General features: G+C 66.0%; 3 protein-coding genes across 8 annotated transcripts in view; 1 reads left to right on the top strand and 2 right to left on the bottom strand.

Moving 5' to 3' along the window:
• Positions 1-187: 187 nt before the first annotated feature.
• POLR3K (RNA polymerase III subunit K) lies at positions 188-876 on the bottom strand. The gene is made up of 3 exons (XM_044433414.1): positions 739-876; positions 566-653; positions 188-456 (listed from the first exon to the last, which is right to left on the bottom strand). Exons 1-3 carry the CDS (start codon positions 847-849, stop codon positions 329-331), a joined length of 327 nt encoding a protein of 108 aa, XP_044289349.1. The 5' UTR covers positions 850-876; the 3' UTR covers positions 188-328.
• Positions 877-900: 24 nt separating this feature from the next.
• Positions 901-3721, top strand: SNRNP25 (small nuclear ribonucleoprotein U11/U12 subunit 25). 4 transcript variants are annotated; one of them, XM_044433408.1, is made up of 6 exons: positions 901-1031; positions 1123-1219; positions 1471-1576; positions 1748-1822; positions 2618-2680; positions 3362-3721. In XM_044433408.1, exons 1-5 carry the CDS (start codon positions 915-917, stop codon positions 2670-2672), a joined length of 450 nt encoding a protein of 149 aa, XP_044289343.1. In that variant the 5' UTR covers positions 901-914; the 3' UTR covers positions 2673-2680; positions 3362-3721. The 4 variants fall into 4 exon arrangements, with proteins under 4 accessions (XP_044289343.1, XP_044289346.1, XP_044289345.1 ...); XM_044433411.1 differs by lacking the exon at positions 3362-3721 and adding an exon at positions 3179-3319; XM_044433410.1 differs by lacking the exon at positions 3362-3721 and adding an exon at positions 2973-3319.
• A 386-nt stretch (positions 3722-4107) lies between these two features.
• Positions 4108-18893, bottom strand: part of RHBDF1 (rhomboid 5 homolog 1) — a 20595-nt gene continuing 5809 nt past the window's right edge. The window contains exons 3-20 of one of the 3 annotated variants that reach the window (XM_044433368.1): positions 12790-12937; positions 12261-12391; positions 11079-11183; positions 10174-10387; positions 9655-9861; positions 8771-8893; positions 8490-8653; positions 7763-8014; positions 7532-7643; positions 7370-7444; positions 7085-7246; positions 6869-6969; positions 6409-6472; positions 5986-6080; positions 5595-5670; positions 5414-5514; positions 5104-5257; positions 4108-4771 (exon numbers count right to left, since the gene is read on the bottom strand). In XM_044433368.1, coding sequence (XP_044289303.1) covers positions 4352-4771; positions 5104-5257; positions 5414-5514; positions 5595-5670; positions 5986-6080; positions 6409-6472; positions 6869-6969; positions 7085-7246; positions 7370-7444; positions 7532-7643; positions 7763-8014; positions 8490-8653; positions 8771-8893; positions 9655-9861; positions 10174-10387; positions 11079-11183; positions 12261-12391; positions 12790-12937 — 2704 coding nt within the window. In that variant the 3' untranslated portion in view covers positions 4108-4351. The remainder of the gene's footprint in view (positions 4772-5103; positions 5258-5413; positions 5515-5594; positions 5671-5985; positions 6081-6408; positions 6473-6868; positions 6970-7084; positions 7247-7369; positions 7445-7531; positions 7644-7762; positions 8015-8489; positions 8654-8770; positions 8894-9654; positions 9862-10173; positions 10388-11078; positions 11184-12260; positions 12392-12789; positions 12938-18893) is intronic. The other 2 variants (XM_044433369.1, XM_044433370.1) reach the window with 2 other exon arrangements.

The raw sequence follows: 18893 nt of genomic DNA, 5'->3' as shown, positions 1-18893 counted from the left end.
TCCCGCTCCACCCCCACCCCCCCGTGGCCTGCTGCAGCCGCGAAGGCACCGGGCGGCCCGGGCGAGGTGCTGAGAAGGTGAGGGGCGCGCGTGCACCGTAACGGCGGGAGCAACTGAAGCCCTTCCCGGCTGCGCCGGACGCCGCCCCCCCCGCCCCCCCCCCGCCCGGACTTGCTTCACAGGCGGGTGCGGTGCGAGTATCTTTATTGGACTGGCCGACAGCGAAGCTACCTCTGAGCAGGGGGATCGTCCGAAGCCGGAAGCCTTGGCCTTCGCCGCCGCGGGGGCTGGTGCTGCGCTGCCCGTCCTCCCGCGGGGCCTCCGCGGCTCAGTCCCGCCACCGGTGCCCGCAGCGGGCGCTGCAGCACTTGTAGAAGGTGGTCATGGGCTCGTCGGCCGAGCGCGTCTGCAGCTGCATGAAGTAGGCGCGCGGGTGCTCGCACTTGGGGCACGGCTCTGCAGGGAGCGGCGGAGAGCGCGGTGAGCGGCGGCGCCCGGTCCCGCCGGCCGCCCAGGCCCACGCCCGCCCCGCCCCGCCCCGCCACGGCACGCCACGGCGCCGTACCTGCGGTGGAGTCGACGTTCTCCCAGGCCGCGGCCCCGCCCAGCACGTCGTCCACCTCCTTCAGCTTCGGGTAACGCCGGCTCGTCACCTGGCAACGGAGAGACATGCTCGGCCGTCAGCGCGCCTGCGCCTCGCGTCACGCTCGCCTCCACCCTCCCCTCGCGGCCGCCTACCTTGCGCGTGACGTTGCGCACGTAGGGGCACGTGGTGCAGGCGAAGCGGTGGCAGCGCGCGCCCTCTTCGGCCACCAGCACGTTCCCGCAGGCCGGGCAGAAGAGAAGCATCGCCGCCCGTCCGTCGCCGCCGCCGCCGGTTCCGCTTCCCTCTGCGCAAGGCCCACCCTGCCTCGATGGCGGCGGCCGAGGCGGAGCTGGCGGAAGCAGCGCACGCGCAGGTGCTGGCGCGGTGGCAAGCCGGACTGGCGCGCCTCGTCAGGGACCCGCTGCTCTGCGATCTCCCCGCCCAGGTAGGCCGCGCGCGTGCGCGAGGAGGGAGGGGCGTGGGCGGCGCCTGCCACTCACCGGCCCTCCGGCTGCCTCCGCCCTGCCCTCTTGCAGGTGACTCCCGAGGAGATCGGCTCGCAGGTGGCGCTCGAGTACGGCCAGGCCATGACGGTGCGCGTGCGCAGGGCCGACGCCCCCGAGGACCCCATGCGTGAGTCCGCCTGCCCCCCGCATCCCCCGGCAGCAGCTTCCTGGCCTTTGGCCGCCGCCAAGGCTGGAAGAGGGCCCTGGATCTCCTGCTCCGGAGGAGGAACAGCTTTCTGGCAGCCGCTCTTCAGTCGGTGCTGCTGCTCCCCCCGGGGAGAAATGGAAATCCCAGTGCCCCACAGAGTAGGCCAGTGTCTGCAGGCAGAAGGAAGTGGGGTGGGCTGTAATGGCCGCTGCCTTGCCGTTCCTCCCCAGCCGTGGTGGTGGTGCAGAATGCCAGCGTCTTGGACTTGAAAAAAGCCATCCAGCGGTTTGTGCAGCTGAAGCAGGAACGGGAAGGAGGCATCCAGCACATAAGCTGGTGAGTGGAAGAGGGCAGCCTGCACGTGTGCTGGCAGCAGGGCGCTCCAGCCCCCTCTCCCCGCAGAGGGATGCATGCCAGAAGGAACAGGGCTCTCGCAGTGGAAAGTGCCCCGCTTCGCACAGCTGCTGCTCCTGCTCTTTCTCTAAGCCCCAAACTCTTTTCTCGCAGGAGGTATGTGTGGCGGACGTACAGCTTAACCTTTGGGGCAGAGAAGCTGACAGATGACAGGAAGAAGCTCAGAGAGTGAGTTTCCAGGAGGCGGGGGGGGGCTTTGGGGCCGCGCCACTGAGACAGTGCAGCTGGGGGATTTGTGGGGAAGGAGGGAGAGATGCGACAGCCGCGAAAGGGATCCCTCACCCCCAGGACTGGCACAGCACGGCCTGCCTCTTGGGAGAAGATGGGGCCAGGAGATCGTGCGATGCTAACACCCCTCCTGCGACACACGTGCCATAGCTCAGAAATCCCTCACCCAGCGTGCGAAAGGTCTCGGGCTTAACCCCTGCACCCCTTCAGGGGTGGCTAGGGAGGGGCCTAAGCCCCAGAGTGTCGCTGTTGCCTGGATAGGCTGCAGACCTGAAGCAGGCTGCGGCAGTTCCCAGCATTCCTAGGAAAAAGCAGCCGAGTTGTGAAAAAGTGCCTCTGCTTAGCAAGGGCTGCAGCCAGCAGCAGGCAGGCCCGGGACTGGGGCGATACGGAAAGGGGCTGGATCCGCCCGAGTGGTACAAGCTGTACGATGGCAACCAAAGTTATGGGGAATGAAGGCTGCCTAGGCCAGGGTGGCACCATGGCACCTCCGGGACCAGCTGCAACGTGCCGGTGCGCATTCGCTGCTTGGCGGCGGGTGGGAGGGTGCCGCGGAGCTCTGTTGCTGCCCATGGGCTTCGCGTTGGGGCGCCTGGCAGGCCATGCCAGACTGGAGAGGCCTTTTGTCTGATCTGGCACCGCTTGCCCTGGCCCCTGAGCCGAGTCAGCTGCAAGGTGGAAACTGGTTGGAAGTTGCACTTGGCGTAAGAATGATGTGCATGATGCTGTTTTTAGGTATGGCATCAGGAACCGGGACGAAGTCAACTTCATCAAGAAACTCCGGAAATGAACTGCCAGGCAAGTGCCAAAATACCCATCCTCCTTTCCGGGTCTTCGGCTGACCGGCCCCATTCTCGGGCTTGCCTGCTTCTCAGTGACTCTCGGCTCTGCATAGAGCTCAGGCAGGGCATGGGCGTCTTCCCCAGACTGCGTCGTCTGTGCAGCATCCTGGGCTATCCAAGGCTTTGAGCCCTTTCCTGAGGTTGCTAAGAAACCGACGCTGAACTAGGCGAGATGTCTTGCGAGAACCTGCTTAGTCGGGTGCCAGAGGCTGCACACTGAGCCGGTATTTGGGGCTTTCTCTGCTCAGCAACCGGCAGCATGAAATGGTCCGTCTGCAGCCAGACACTGCTCCTGGACTTGAGAGAGAATCGCCAGGCGCTGGGGCAGCATGCAAGGGTGCCGTTTGGCAGTGAACTCACCTTGGATGATGTAGCAGCATCACAAGGCGCCCTTTGCAGCCTCCAGGGTCTGTCTGAGGTGGCTTCCAAAAGCCAGGCCTTTTTCCTTGCACAGGCTCTGAATGCAAGCTTGAGTATCAGTCAAGACTGGATCTTCCGCCCGAGCAGGGAGTTTGGCTCGATGGTCTTGTAAGCCCTTCCAGCTCTCCTGTCCTATGATCCTGGGGCACAATTCAAATAAAAGCTGGAAGCCTGAGGCCTCTGGGTGTGACTGGCTTGTGTCTGCCTTTCCTTTCAGGTGGGCCCCAACGCTGGCAGAGCCTTGCCTGGCTGGGTTGCTGAGTGGGCAGAAACCGTCCTGGGAGGCCCCGCACTGTTGCAGGCAGCGCAACAGCCTTGCCCTGCAGGGCATCATCAGGGCTGCCACGGCGGCCCTCGCAGGGCAGGAGCAAGGAAAGGGAAGCATAGCTGTTTGCCTGGCCTGGAACCGCTCACGCCCTGCCCTGACAGAGACTCTGTGGGGCTGGGGAAGTGGGGTGGCTGGAAGGGACGAATGGTGTGGGGAGCAGCAGCTCTCCCTGGGGAGCAGTCCCTCGGAAGCAACTGTCCCCCAGGCAGCCTGCTCTCCGGCCTCCACAATAAAGTGCTGCGATGGTGAGAAGTTGCTCTCATTCCCAGGGCCAGGCATCCACTGGGATGCTGAGGGGTTGGGGGTGGGCCGCAGCAGGGAGCCTGGAGGTGTTCCAGCCCCACGTGAAGGCCCAGCTCCCCGGGCTGCAGGTTCATCTCTACGACGCCCCGGCCTCCACTCCAGGTCCGCCTCAGTCCCGCAGCCATTCCCAGCACACGGTAGCCTGGCAGAGTGCGGCTGTTTCAGCCCAGGAGGCCCGTACCCCGTCCTGCCCGGCCCCTTCTTCACCCCAAGTTTCACAGGAGCTGCGAGGCCAAGGGAGGGTGTGAGGCTCCTTGAGGTGGGGACCGGGCCATCCTGCCCTGTGCGGAAGAGGTCCGGTTGGCAACGGCACAATCAGAAGGACCCAGAGATTTTCTGTAAACGTAGCTAAAACGCTACCTGTGTGTTTAATCACCACCTGGGCAACACGTAACAGCTCCTGTTAAAAAGATCGTATTGAGACTCGCGTAATAAAAATGCAGTAGCAGAAAAGGTTCAGTAAAATTGAACAAGGCACAGACAGACCTCCTGTTTGCAGAAATGTCCCGGTCTATGGGGTAAAGCAGCACAGGGGCAGCCAGAGGCAGGCCCCTGCGGAGGGTGGCCCTTGGCTGCTCAGTGGAGCTGCGCATCCAAGTCATACTTCTCACAGAACTTGTCTGTGAAGGGCAGGCAGGTGAGGTATTCGCACCACGCGCAGCGGAAGGGGTAGAAGTAGAACAGGACAACCAGTCCCGAGAGCAGCCCGGCAAAGACCAGCTGGGAGAGGACAATCTGGCAGCGCTTCCGGTATAGATCCCGCTGGCCGAAGCTGATGTAGGGCAGGAAGGCAAAGGACAGGAAGAGGCCGCTGACGAAGCCGCAGATGTGGGCAAAGTTGTCTATCCAGGGCAGGAGGCCAAAGGCGAAGAGGAAGAGCACCACGGCCAGCAGCTTCAGGAAGGCCCTCCAGGGCCGGGCCAGGATCTGCCAGCTCTGGAAGAGCTCCACGAAGAGGCAGGCCAGGATGCCGAACTGCGACCCTGCGGGGCCGACCTGGGTGGCAGCAAGCAAGGCGCCGGTTAGGCGGCAGTGGGGGCCCAGGGGGGAGAGCCGGTGCTGGCAGCCTCCCGGGAGGGGGCAGGAGCCGAGCTCCATCAAAGCGGGTGCGTGCCAGCCGCTGCCCGCCCTGCCTCCACTGGAACGGGCGGCTCTCCAAGGGTTCAGGCAGGGGTCTGGGGGTGGCACCCGTGGCTTTCCACATGCGCCATGGGGGCGCTGTCATTCTGCCATGAGCCTCAGTCTGCTGTGGGACTGTCCCCATAGGAAAAGGAGCCCTGCCAGCCTTGCCCAGGCCCCTGCTGTGCCAGGCCGCCTGCCAGACCCACCTCGGCCCGGTAGGGCAGGAAGATGGCGCTGGCCAGGTTGCCCGTGATGCCGCTGAGTAGGTAGATGATGGCGATGCGGTGCCAGCCAGCCAGCTTCTCCAGGTCCCGCAGGATCGTCATCTGGAAACACACTGAGACCAGGCAGTGCAGGATCCTGCCCGGCCAGAAAGGGGCTGCTGAGCGACGAGGAGCCAGCACCGGCCCTTCCTCCTCCACCGGTGTGACCCACGGCCCAGCCCTGGGCGCAGAGCCTGTTGCGGCCCCCACTGGCCTCGCCCGCTCCCCGCTTGGGGCCCCAGCCCAGCCTTACCCCGCGTGCAGGAAAAGCGACAGCCAGAGGCGGTACACCTGGTCTGGGACCTCGGGGTTGAGGAAGGGCAGGAGGCCACAGACGTCGTCCATGCAGTGCACCTGGGGAGGCAGAGCAGTGGCTCAGCACTGGCGGCCCCGGAGGCAGCCCAGCCCTGCGCGGGGCAGGCAGCGCGTGGTACCTGGGAGCACAGGGTGGCCTCCTCGTGGAAATAGCCATGCATGAAGGTGCAGTATTCCCGCGAGGTTATCTCACACCTGGGGGAGAGAAGCCAGAGAGCAGGGGGGTCAGGCGGGGCACCTGGGCCGCTGGGGGCGAGGACGGGGGTCGGGCAGCATCCAGCGGCGAGGGGACCCGGCGGGATAACGGGGTGCAAAGGGGGCTGCGGGGCCAGGCCTGACCGACAGGCATGAAGCGCACCACCGCTCCGAGCACCGGCAAGGGCTTGCGGGAACAGCGAAGGCGCGACGCTCGGGGGGGGGAGCCAGCCTGCCTGCCCCCAGCAGAGAGCCAGGCGGGGGCTCCGGTCCAGTCACTCTGGCCCTGCGCTGGGCCCCTGGCGGCCCACCTACCTCCCCTTGGTTCCGACGCAGCAGGGGCGGCCCGTGATCACGCAGTCCATGTGCATGTGGTTGGTGTAGTTCCCAGCGCTGTTTTTGGTGCAGATCTGGAAAAGAGGCAGGCTGGAGCCAAGGGGAGGCGCCTCGCCTCCCCCAACCCACCTGGGCGAGGCGGAGCCCCCAGCCCTGCCGCCAGGCTGCCTGGGGAGGAAGCGCGGGCCCCGGCAGGCGCGGGCCCCAATTCTGTCGGGCCCCCATCTGGGCGGGAAGGGGCAGCTCAGAGCAGTGGGCGTGGGGGGGGCAGGCGGGCGAGCCGGACCCTCTCTGATCCAGAGGGCAGCCGCTTTTGAGCCCCCCAGCAGGGGGAGCGCGAGGCATGCCCCGGCGCTTGAGGGCCTCCGTGTCCCCCGGCTGCCTCCTGCAGCCCAGACTTACGGGCCACTTAGTGATGTCGTCAGGCCACTCGTGGGGGTCCATGGAGGCCGGCTGCTCACACACCCTGTGGGGGAAAGGGTCCAGCAGTGCTCTGAGGAGGCCTGCCAGAGTGGTCAAGCGGCTGAAGCGCTGCACTGACAGCCCGAGCCCCGCCCTGTTCCTCCAGGAAGGGCCTGGGTTTGGTGAGGGGGCCTCTTTGGCATGCAGCCCCTCACCCCCACCCCCGAGCCTTGGAGAGCTGCTGCTGCCAGTCCATGTGGACCAGCCGGGCCAGAGCGGGGCAGCAGCGTCTGGCATCCCTGTGGGCCAGGCAGTCCTCCTCTCGCAGCCACGTGCTGGCCAGTCAGAGCAAAGCTGGGCGACGGGAGGCCATGCCTGGGGCCGGGGCCACGCTCGCCCCTGGGCCAGGCAAGCTGGAGGCGGGCTGGGGTGGGATGAGCTGCCAGCCCGCAGCACCTACCGGGGGTCCTGATGACACACAGAGCCAAACTGACGCTTGTCTGCCGCCAGCAGGGGGGCGCTGGGGTGCTCCGGCCACTTCACCCACACAGCCAGCGTGGACTGCAAAGGACAGGAGCGCGAGTGGGCGAGGGAGATGGGCCGGGGGCACAGACCCTTCCGCCATGAGACCCCAGAGACCCCAGGGGCCCGGCTCCCCAGGCACGCAGGCACTCACCGAGCACTCCTCCTCGGCCGTCTGCACGCAGCCTGACTTGTCGTTGCGCACACAGCAGGCCGAGCGCTTCTCCTTCTCGCGGGCGGCGCCGATCAGGTGCTGCACCTGCTGGTCCTGGCGCATGCAGGGGGCAAACTTCGCGCCCAGGTGGATGAGGGCTTCCTGGAAGGAGGGAGGCAGTGGCTGCCGTGTCGCCCAGCTTCTCGCTCGGGCCACCGCGCAGCCCGGACGCAGCCCCACAGCCCGCCCGCGGTGCAGCCGCCCTGGCCTGAGGCAGGCCCTCACCGAGCTGGGGCCGATCCAGAAGTTCTCCTGCTGGGCATACTTGACGTTCTCATACACCCCACGGTTTCGCAGGACCTGCCAACACAGAAAGGGCTTCTTGGCGAGGGGCGGTGGAGCAGGCAGCCGGCCTCGCGGTCTCGGTGGCCACGCCACCCCACTCACCGAATCCACCTTCTCGTGCTGCGAAAACCCCACTGGGGCGATGCCATAGATGGAAACTGCCAGGATGGTGATCAGCGAATGCACGAAGGTGAGCCAGTAGGTGAAGAAGGGGCTGCGGGGAGAGGAGAGGCAGATGGCGCAGGGCCGCGGCTGCCTGTGGGGCACTGGCCCAGCGGTGCCGCCGCAGCCGCGGCCCACAGGACGGCCCGGCCCGCCTCCCGCAGCACCCACCGGTGGTCGTCCATGTCCTCGATCTGCTGCTTGACGAAGCTGTCGATGCGCTTCCGGTAGGTCCGGTTGGTCAGCCGTCCCACCATGCCCAGGCCGTAGGGCCGCTTCTCCTTGGCGAACAGCTTGCGCACTGGCATGGTGATGCGCTGGCCGCGCCGCTGCAGGCCCATGCTCACCACCTCCTGCCGCAGGCGCACCCTGGGCTGTGGCGCCACCCCCTCCTTTTGCTTCCGCCAGCCGCGCTCCAGGGGGCTGCAAGGCAACGGCAGGGGGTGGGCTCAGCCCTGCCTGCGAGCGGCTGGGGGAGCTGGGGCCCGGCTGGAAGTGGTCCCCATGCTCTGCATGCCACGGGACCCCCGTTCGCCCCACATGGGGCTGCTAATACCCCGGTCCAAGGGCTTCTGCTGCCGGCCAGTGCCAGCACAGCCGCAGTGGGCTCTGCAGCTAGAGCTGTGGCTGCCCCTCATCCCCACACACATGCTGGGAGGGTGTGGCCCGGTCAGCATGTGGGGCTCCCAAAGGAAGCACTCCCCCCCGCGATGCCCCCACCAAGGCCCCTGAGGTCGCTGCCCACTCCTGGGTGGGGTCCCGGCGGGTGCTTCCAACCGAGGCAAGAAGCCCGCCGGGGCAGTGCGTCCGGCACGCGGGACCTTGGAATCTGAGGCTCTGGCGGCTGGCCAAAGAGGCCTTTCGGTGCCAGCTGCTCCCAGCCCCCCCGCCAACTCACAGCATCAGGTGGCTCCTCTCCAGCTCGCTTCGGTCCAAGGCCCCTCCTGCAAGGACCGGCTGCGGCTGTGGGGCCTTCACTTCCATGTCCCTGATGGCGGCTTCCGAGGGAGACTCGAAGACCTCATCAGGGAATGTCGAGAGTTCTTCGTGCAGGGCCCCTTCCTGGACAGCAGGGGGAGGCCGCTCAGGGGGGGCCAAGAAGGGCCCTTGGCCACCAGGGCTCGTGCCGCCGCCTCCCGGCAGGCTCTCCCCGCCCCCCATGGCCGCCTCCTCCCTTACCCGCGCAAAGAAGGACGTGTCCAGCTCCTCGGGGAAATCCACGGTGTCCTCCTCCAGGAAGCTGGCCGGGGTGAAGCTGCGCTGCCGTGCCCGCCGCAGGGAAGCCTCCTTCACGGAACGGCCCTGCCAGGGAGGGGAGACGCTGGGTGGGCCAGGAGCAGCGCCATGACCTGCTCCGCACCCACCAGACCAGCCGCGGGCAGAGGGAGCCCTCCTCAAGGGGCAGGAGAGGGCAGGCGAGCACCCCACGACAGAGGCTGCTCGGGCAAGCCCGTCTCCCCGGACCAGAACGGGGCTGCCACAGCTCTGCCCAGTATGTGAAACACAGGGGCCCCGGGGCTGCCTGAGCCGCCCTCCCCGCCGCACCACGGTCCCGACGGCAGCATTCAGAACGCCCTGTGGCTTCCGAACCCTGTCCAAAGGCAGCCCTCCCATCCCATCGCTCTTTGGGAAAGAAGAGCCTCACATGGAGGGGGTCCCTCTGCTTCGCCATGCGGCACCTGGGCTCCAGCTTAAAGCGCCCAGAGTGCCAGAACATTGACCAGGGCTGGGCGGCCTGCCACCCTCCAGATGTTTTGGCCCACGATTCCCATTGGCCTTCAACAAAGGAGCCACGAGTGAGTTAAGACGGGAGTTGCAGGCCAAACCATCTGGAGGGCCCAGGCGACCGGCCCGGACCACAGGCCACACAGCGGCTGCACGCCGGTCTCCCAGGAGCCCCTCTGTACAGAGAGAAGCCAGCCACCCCCACAGGCGAGCCTGAGGGCAGCTGGGCCCTCGGCCCCTGCCAAACGGCCCCTCCCTGGCCAGGGGTTCCCCACCAGCCATGCTGGAAGGCCCCGGAGCTCCGGCCGGGCCCCAGTCCGCCTCACCCACACCTTTACCTTCACCAGCGCCGCCGCGGCCCGGAAGCTCATCTTGGCCACCGACTCCCTCTTACGGCGCCGGGGCCAGCGGCTGAAGCCCGACCGGGAGCTGCTGAAGGAGCAGAGCGAGGTGGCGCCGGGAGTGATGGGCGTGCGGGGTGCACTGGAGCCGTCCCCCTCCTCGGCCATGCGGAAGGCCCGACCGCGGGCCAGGGGATCCACGATCTGCCGGGAGAGTGGGGGTCAGGGAGCCCCTTGCAGGACCACGTGCCGCAGGGGGCCGGCCTCAGCCTTGGGGGACCAGGGTCAAGAGGCCATGGCCAAATCTGCCACAGTGCAGAAAGGGGGCTTCTGAGCGCCCCTCCTCCAGCAACCCTTGGGAAGTGGTCCCAGGTCCCTGGCCCAAGGCTGGGGCGAGCAGGTATCTCGGAACGATGGCCCCCTCCGCTCCCCGCCCCAAAGTTTCACGGCCCCCGGGCCAGGCACATGGGGCCCGGGGGCAGGGAGGGGGCTGCCGCGCCCACGGCCCGCACTAACCCGCTGCATGCCCGGCTGGCACGGGGGCACATAGAGTGGGGGCGGTGTCTCAGCGCTGGCCAGGGAGATGTTGTCCTGGCTCGGGAGATCCGTCTCGCGCATGGCCTGGGGCTTCAGCTTCCCGTAGCGCAGGCTGCAGTGGCGCAGGCTCTTCCGCTGCCACTTCTGCGCAGAGTCGCTCTCCTTGCTGATGCCGAACCAGTCGGCGGTGCCCCTGCAGAGGGCGAGCACGGCAGGCGGGCCTGCGCTGAGAGCCGTTGGAGCCGCCTCTGGCCGTCGCCACACCTCCTGCGCCCTCAGCCTCGCAGCTCCACTGTCATGGGCCCAGGAGTGCCACCTGGCCTGGCCACACCAGCCAGGTGGGAGCGGCCGGCAGGGTGGCGCCTCTTACCACGGGCATCCGGTGTGGGGAGCGTCCCCACGTGTTCCTCATTAGCAGGAGCTCCTCATGGGCCTGGGAGGGGCGGGGGGCTCGCAGACCCACCACTGCGGCAGGGCAGGAAGGGGGCTGCAAGTGACCAGGCGCATCCTGGCTACCGGGGCGGACCAAACATTCCATGGCCAGTCGGGCCGGTGGCCAAGAGCATGCACAGCACGGGCAGTCGGGGCCCCGCGCTCTGCCCCTTCCCGGACCGAGCTGCGCACCACGCCAAGCCCCCGTCCTGGGGTGCAGTGCAGGCTGCAGCAGAGCGGCTGTGAGCGAGCCCCGGTCTGGGCCGAGTGCCAGGCCCGCCTCAGCGATGCCCCAGCGGGGCCGGGGGGAGCGCGTGTGTGATTTGGGTGCTGGGCAGCCGTGGCAGCCAGGCCCCACTGTGGGTGGGGCGGGGCGGGGCGGGCAGGGCCGCTCCCGGGGCGCATGCACTCCACGGACATGCGGGAAGGTGTCACACCGGCACTGCAGGTACCTGAGGAGAGCTCTGGGCAGGGACTGGCGCTTTCTCAGAGGCCTCCTGCCCACCTGGTGCCCCCGGACGGGCAGGGTCTGCGTCCGCTCAAAACGCACCTGCCTGCTGCAAAGAAGAGAGAGCTGAGCGGGCCGGGGCTGGTGGGGCCCCAGGGGGGCGGCCCCGCTGCCGCAGCAGCCTCCGCCGGTGGGGGCTCCCTTCTCATGTGTCCCCCTCCTCCTCTGGCGGGCTTTAGCGGGAAGGGGCCCTTGCGGCCCTGTGAGGAGGGGCAGGGGCCACAGCGTGGTGTGCGCACCAGTGGGCCAGCGGCCCCCAGCCGGACCAGGGAGGCTGGGCCAGGGAGGCGTGGGGCGCCTCCGGTTGGCAGAGTGTGTAGGACTGGCCAGGCGGCCAAGTCCCCTGGGGCTGGCGACCAGGTGAGGGTCACCACCCGAGCAAGAAGGTTCCTGGGCAGAGCAGGGGCCAACGGTGCAGGGAGTCTGGGGCAGCCAAGGAGTTTGGCGCCAGCCCTGCCATGGAAGCCTGGAGCTCTCGCTCGCGGAGGGGTCCCCTTTGGAGAGGGGAGCAGAACATCCTGCCTCTGGTTGGAAGCCCGATTGCACCGGTGGGGATGCTCCGGTCCCGCGCTCGCTCTTCCTTGGGCTGCTGCGCCTCAGCACTTTCACAGAAAGGAACTGAGTGTTCACAGAAGCACGGCACAAAACAGGCACGACAGGGAGGGACACTTTCTGCAAGATCTCTGAAACCCCCCAGCGTCACCGTGGGGCCCAGAGAAGCCACTGGAGAGCTGAGACTCGTTCCACGTCCCACGGCACTCTGGTGCTTGCAAGGAAAAGGGAGCCCTTCTGGCACCCCAGGCCCACCCCCATGCGCAAACCCAGGGGCCACGGGGTGGGCAGCAGAGCCTTGTGGCGCGCCGAGGGGCACAGAAGCAGGCTCTCCGCCAGTCAGGCAGCGGCTCCCGTGCCACAGGCCACCACACCGTCCCTTGCCCCCCATTGCCCTCCCTCGGGACCCACCCCCAGAGGGCTGCCACAGGCCATCAGAGGCCACTCCCACGGGCAGGTCAGGGGCCTGTGGCCAGGTGGCGCTGGAAGCTGAAACCCCTCCAGTGGGCACCAGGAGCACCTCCTCCGGCACGGCGGAGCTCCGCAGCCTCCCTTCCGTGGACAGTCCTCTCACCTCCGGATGGTCTGGGTGATGGAGAGCTGCCGCTGGAGGAAGGGTCGCCACGCCTCGTGGTGAGGGGAGGGCAGGCAGGCGCTCTCCGTGGGCATGCTGACGCTCCTGAGGAAGGCCTGGCGCTTGGAGGGCTGTGGGAGGGGGCAGGAGGCGGTCAAAGCCCGGGCAGCTGGGAAGGGGGCGCCCGGCGAGCAAAAGCAGCCAGCCAGGGAAGAGGCCTGCCTCCCCGGAGCCCCAGTCCTCACGAAGCGTTAGGAGGGCTGGTGGGCGATGGTGCCTCTGGCCGTCCTTGACTGCACTGGCCGGCGGCGGCAGCTCTTCTCGGGATGGGGCTGGACCCTTGCGCAGGAGACCTTCTGCACCCCAAGCGGCCTGCAGGCCCCTCCCCCCACTCAGGATCCCCAGCAAATCCCCAGAACGTCTGGGCACGGTCACTTGCAGTGTCCCCAGTGCCTCGGGGTGGCCCACAAGAGGCGCCTCCTCCCCCCGCAGCCCCCAGTGCGCCCGGCCGCCCCCTGCTCGTGGGTACCTGCACCAAAGAGGCTGGCTCCTCCGCTGTGGCCACTGGCCCGGGCACCGGGATGTCCAGCCTCAGCCACGGCGGCTTCTTCCTCTGCAGGCTGCTGCTGCTGCTGCGGCGCGCCTCAGCCATCCCTCTGCCGCCGCCGCCGCCGGGCCTGGGGGAGGAGCAGGCAGGTGGGAAGGCTGCAGCTGGTGAGGCCCAGACGGCCCACAGCAAGAGCTGCCGGGATGCCCCGCTTGGCCCAGACGTGGGAGGGCGGGCCAGTGCTCTGTCTTGTGGCCAACGGGGCAAGGGGCAGAGTGCTGGGGGCCCAGGGAGGCCAACCCTCCTGCCCGAAAAGCACATGTGCTCAGGGGCTGAGAATGCCTTCCAGGGGACGTCCCGGTCCTGAGCAGGCGCAGAATTCTCTCCCCTGCTGGGTGACTCAGAGCATGTCTTTCGGGGAGGGGGCTCTCCCTCGGCCCCAACACAAGGGAGGTGGGCCACAGCTGAGCACCGCCTGCTGCCCTGGGCACCCTCCCGTACTGGGCCACACCGCCTCTCCATCACAAGGACCACCTGGGGTCCCTCTTCCTGTTTCCGAGTGGCAAAGGACACTCCCAGACCCCAGGCTGCCAGGAGCCCTCTGACCAAAATGGGCAAGGATCTGGGGGCCAAAGGGTTAATGAGCCCAGCGTGGGCAGGGAAGTCCCTGTGGAAGGCAGGATCCTGGCATCCGCCCCAGCCTCCAATGGCCACCTGCCATTGCCCCCGTCCCCTCCTTGGGAAGGCCTGCAGCCTCCGTGCCAAGCCGCCTTCATCCTGCTGCGGAAACCCCCATCGCGTGGAGGGGGAAGCCAGCGGGTGACCGGAGGAACGAGGGGCGGCACAGGCCCAAGCAGCCGAAAGGCCCTAAGGGGAACATCCTGCTCACTGGGGGTGGCCTCTGGCCACGGGCCCACCCTGCGGACATGGGAGGAAAACCGGCCCAGGCAGGCTGGGGCCGAGAGCACTGCCCGAGCCAGCCCCTGCCCCGTTATCTGCACGAGAGCTTCCCAGTGATCCGTCCGGAGGCAGCGGGAAGAGCTCAGCGGATGCCAGACAGAGCAGTCCCCCACGGGGAGGCTGCTGAGCGAAGATGCCCCAGCGGTGCAGGAGGGAGGTGGCCCCCTTCCCCACTCCCTCTCCTCACAGACACAATCCGGGGTGTTCTCCTTAAGGAAAACCTTAAACAGTCTTCTGTGAGGGGTGGTTAAACTGGCGGTCCTGCGCTGAGGAGGGGGTTGGCCCCTTCCGCCTTTGCTATTCTAGGATTCTGTGATCCAAATACAAAGACAAGAGAACAAACACTGGAAGCAAATCTATTGTCAGAAAGATGCTCCATTCTCCACTTTATGGCAGCTTCAGGTTGTCGTTAGGGTTAATATAAACACTTGACATTTAGCCTCTTTCCCATAATCTACGGAAAGGCATTGACCAGTATTGCGGCGTATACTCTGGATTTATATCTAAAATAAAATCATGCCATATTTTTAGGAAAGAATGTTTCCTGGATGGATTCAATACATTTCTGCAAAGTCCAACAACTAAAGCTTTCTGGGTGTCCAAATCAGAAGTTTGGATTTTGCTTCTCACTAATTTGTGTTGCTACATCCATTTCTCTGCCACAGCTCCTTATGCAGCGTTTTGCGGTCGCCCAACTTCAGGCCTTTCTCTGTGACCAAAGCCACTCATTCCTGAGCACTCATCCATGGCCCCCACTCCTAGTTTGGAGCTGCCGGCGACCAAACTTTTGGCTTACTCCCCCGCCCCCCGGATGCCAGGTATCGTAGGCCCCCGGGTGGAGGAAACAGCCCAGAACAGGTGCCCTGCAGCCTTGCTGCCCTCACCTGCCCCGGAGGAGCTGGAGCAGAGTGGCCGGGCCATCGCTTCCCGCCTCTTCCACTTCCCACGGTTGTCACGCGCTCCTCGCTCACATCCAGGAGAGCCACAGCGCACGCGGCCAGCTCCCTCTCGTCCCAGCCCCCTTGCTTAGGGGCTGGTGTGCCTCCAGGGCCCAGTCCTCCCTCGCCGCCAACGGATCCCAGCTGCATTACAGAATGCGGCAAGCACGTGCAGCCTGCGCGGTGCCGGCCCAGCAGGGCGACGGCAGCCAGAGCACCACGTGCTCCACAAGGACACGTGTGCCCCACAGCACAGAGAGGCCGGAGTGCCCCCGGAGTCGCCACCGCCACAGAGGCGTTGGGCAGAGGCAACCAGGCAAGCATCGAACACGCCGGCGGAACGCGGCTGGGCGAGTCTCACACGCTGCACGCACGCGGCCCGGGACCCCCCTCGTGCTTGCCGCGCTCCCTCCAGCACGCAGGCTGCTGGGAAGGCAAGGATGCACGGGAAGCGAGCCGGGAGAAGGGCGCTCCCCTCCCCCACTTGCGTGAGGGGCTCCTGTCCGGCTGGAATTCCCCTTCCTGCCGGGAGGGTGTTCCGCTGGCCAGGAACTTCTCACAGCTGCTTGGCCCAGTTCCGTCGCCGTTCAGCGCGCTGAGCGCACACACTCTACAAGGGCGCAAAGCCCCAGGCGGGGGCACAGGATCCTCCACTCTGTCATCGTGTGAAGACCTGCCTGGATGAGGCCTACCCTGGTCCGTATCTGCTCTAGGAGCTCCCCTACTCAGGGTGCAGTGTTTGCAATGGAATAGGGGCCACGATCCTCTCGAACGCGCCTTCAGGAGGCCTGGAGGCCAGGGCCAGGCAGGATGCAAAGGCTGCACCACAGAGAAAAGCAGGTGACCAGCCAAGCCTCGTATTTGAAGCAAGCCAGACATGGGAGCAAGGGAAGAACCTGCCGCAAGGCATGGGGAGCGTGGTGGCACTGGAGGTCCAGGCGCAAAGGGGCTCCCGTTGCCCCTTCCCGCCAGAGCAGCGGCTGCCCACAGGGGCTGGGCAGGATCAGCCGGACAGAGAGGAGACACTTCCCCCACCTTTATCCAGGGCCAGAAGAGCATGCTTGGGGGTACAGTCCTCCCAGAGGCTGAGGGCTCCTTCCTAGAGGCCGGGTGAGGCAGCTCGGGAGCAGGCGGGCCATGGTGGCCTCACCAGAACCGCCTCAAGTGGCTGCTGTCGTTCGAGGCAGCGGGTCTTCCGGCTGCAGGACACCGGCTGAAAATCTGAGGCAGCCTTTCCCCACCAGCTTTGGCATCTGGCAACACACACGCTGGCCAGCGTGCAGCTCCTCTGGTCTTTGGATCCTCCGACTTCCGCCTGCGGGCAGAGCTGCCCAGGTCCCCCTGCCCGCTCCCCCTCACACGGTGCCCCCACAGCACCCGCATCAAGGCAGCAGCAGGAGGACTCTTTGCTGGTGGACGGGATCAGTGAGTGCAAGCACACCCGTCTCCAGAGCCAGAGCAGAAGGGCGCCAGAGGGTGAAGGAAGAAGCCTTGTTATGAGATATCCAGGGAAGAGATCTGTTCTGCTCCCACTTATGGATGTTCGGGCTCAGGAGGGCCAGTGGTGCAAGAGAAGTCAGTGGGGTTCGTGCAGGGCCCCTGCAGACCCCCGGGAGCAACCTCATGAGCCCCACATCCCACACACCAGCTGCATTCCACCCTCAGAACCGGTTTTGTCATCCTTTGGAGGATCTGTGGTCCTTCCTGTAGGAGGAGGGGTGCAAGCAGAGGGACAAAAACCGGAAGGAAGGAAAGGGGTTCCTGTTTGCCACATGACTGGGCACTGGCACCCTTGACCACGAAGCAGAACAAAGCATCGTGTAAAAATATTAACCTACTTAAAACAGAACAAGTCAATGTCCACACAATAGTCAGCAGGAGGCAAGAGTCTTAAGAAACACAACCCTTTCCTTAAAAGAAACCCCCCTAAAAGACAAGAAAAAGGTGCAAAAGCCAACCAGGGGACGAGGGGGTCCATGCCAGCCCCAGCCTCCACAGGCAGTAGCCAAGCAGGCTCCCATCACCAGGCACAACTGCGGTCATGCAGCCGACAGGCCTGCCCTCCCTCTGGGGCAGGGCATCAAAAGGCTGGAGGAGAAAAAGTGGGTCGGAGGCTGCCCGCAGGTAGCACGCCCCTCTGCAGCCTGGACGAGCAGAGCCTCCTCCCCAGAGCGCTCCCCGCTCTGCCCCCAGCCGAGTCCCAGGTTGCGCTGCTCTTCGGAGACCACCACCCGTGGCTCCGGCACCCCTGAGGGAAAGGGCTCTCAGCACGCACGCACGCACGCCCTCTTGGCACAAGCGCACATTCCATTCAGAAGAGCATCTCACAGGATCTGAGCTTTGCAGGGCTGTGAGGAGGAGGGACTTTGCGGAGCACACGGAAGGCCCGCCGGAGGAGGGGTGGGATCTTCTCTTGGCCAGCATCCCAGTTCCTGCAGGGACCAGCCCGAGCCTCGGCTGAAGCAGGAAGGCAGCAGCACCCTCCGGCCCACTCGTGCTCCCCAGAAGCCGCAGCAAAGCAGCGGCAACAGCCTCTGGCAGAAAGATGTTTGCATTCCCTCTTCCCACTTCCTACCCCACCTGCAAAAGCCTTCTTTTACGGTAAAGTTTGTTTTTAGCCCTGCTCCAAGCCCTGCAGCCCAGTGAAAACCGGAAAGGCGTCTTTCTAGAGACCCCACAGGGGCCCGCAAAGGCAAATTCACCTGCCCCCGTTTTCCACCCGCTGCACATGTGACCGGAGCAAGTGGCCCCGGATACCCTGAGCCCGACAGGCCCACTTCACCCCGCCCGGCGCCACCATGTACTCCCAGGCACTCCAACCCAGGAGAGCGCTGTGCGGTCGGTCGGGGGTTCAGTGTTGGAAGATGCATGCAGAAGAGGAGAAAAGCAAGGCTTGCGCGCAAGGTCCCCTGGCCATGGCCATCCACACAGGCCGTGTGGGGGAAGATCCCTGACCCACGGCACACATGCTCCGAGGGGCTTGGCTCTCGCTGCCGAAGCCTGCCATGGGCAGGAAGGAGCCCTCTCTGAGGTTTCGATGTGACATCTCTTGATTTACATAAGGCATTTGATGAAATATCACATGACAGGCAGTGGTGTCATAAGGTGGATATGCAATTGGTTGGAAAATCACAGCCCCAAAATGTTATGCATCAGGCTGGGAGGAGCCAGCAGTGCTATTCTGCAGGACCTTAACCAAAGGCTTTTCCTTGGACCCACTCAGATGAGGGCTTGAGGAAGGTGCTCCCCTGATCTGCAGATGACCCAAAACAGGAAGAACGGCAAGCCATAAACCTTGGCAGGTCAGAATGCAAAACAAACCTCTAAAAGCACAGGAGTGCAAAATATTACACATCTGCCCAAGGTGGAACAGAACAGACAGCCTTCCACCACGGTGCCAAGAAAACCAGCTCAGCCTGCTGCAGTGCTCTGCACTCTCGCCCGGGAAAATGCCCCACTGGACCAGTGCTGGCCCCGTGGCGATACTCAAACGGGCAGCCTCTCCCAGGGAAGAAGGGCCCAGGGCAGTAACTGGCCGTGGAGCAATTGACGGCACCACCAGGAGCAAGCCCGTCCCGGCCCTCTGCCCCGGCGTGGGTGGAGGCCACCTCACCTTCCCCGCTGCACGGTTTGAAAAGAGGAGCACGAGTCTGACTGCCGCCTTGGCGAAGGCCCCAGGCAGAGGGGGGGCCCACGGCTGGCCCCGAGTGGGGCTTAGGTCCCAGGACCCTCGCCTGGCCTGGCATCCCCTGCAAAGGGGCAGGTCGCCGTTAGCAGAGCTTGGCCAAAGCGCTGGGCCCGCGCACAACGGGGGCTCCCAGCTCCCGCAGCAACGTCCACCCGCCCGGCGCTGCCTTCCCCCGCTCTCCTGTTCTTCCCCGGGACCGCGTTGGCTGCCCTGACAGGCTCCCCGGGGAGAGGACGGCCCGGGGGCCCTGCATTCCCCCGCGGCTGCGGGTCGACCCGAAGCGGGCTGGATTCGCGCCTCGTCCCCGGGGGCCGGGCCAACCCCAGCAGGGCCGCCCGGCTCTCGCGAGCGACGCGGCCGCCTGCGTGCCGCTCCGGAGCCGCGAAGGCGGCGGGCAGCGCCGCCGCAGTCCCAGGCGAGCGTGGCGATGGGCGGGGGGCCCCGAAGGAAGGGCGTGGGGTGGGGCGCCTGCGCTGGCCCTGCAGACGAAGCCCCGCGAC

This window comes from Varanus komodoensis, unplaced genomic scaffold (genome assembly GCF_004798865.1).
Source record: "Varanus komodoensis strain SLA01 unplaced genomic scaffold, ASM479886v1 scaffold26, whole genome shotgun sequence".
Taxonomy (NCBI): Eukaryota; Metazoa; Chordata; class Lepidosauria; order Squamata; family Varanidae; genus Varanus; species Varanus komodoensis.
This window is presented reverse-complemented; position numbering and strand designations above follow the sequence as displayed.

Bases quoted from the DNA above. Each gene is read 5' to 3' on its own strand.
- POLR3K (XM_044433414.1), bottom strand. From the start codon at position 849: ATGCTTCTCTTCTGCCCGGCCTGCGGGAACGTGCTGGTGGCCGAAGAG. The intron at 654-738 runs GTAGGCGGCCGC...CTCCGTTGCCAG, and splicing joins TGCGCAACGTCACGCGCAAG to GTGACGAGCCGGCGTTACCC. The intron at 457-565 runs GTACGGCGCCGT...CGCTCCCTGCAG, and splicing joins GAACGTCGACTCCACCGCAG to AGCCGTGCCCCAAGTGCGAG.
- SNRNP25 (XM_044433408.1), top strand. From the start codon at position 915: ATGGCGGCGGCCGAGGCGGAGCTGGCGGAAGCAGCGCACGCGCAGGTG. The intron at 1,220-1,470 runs GTGAGTCCGCCT...GTTCCTCCCCAG, and splicing joins CGCCCCCGAGGACCCCATGC to CCGTGGTGGTGGTGCAGAAT. The intron at 1,577-1,747 runs GTGAGTGGAAGA...CTTTTCTCGCAG, and splicing joins GGCATCCAGCACATAAGCTG to GAGGTATGTGTGGCGGACGT.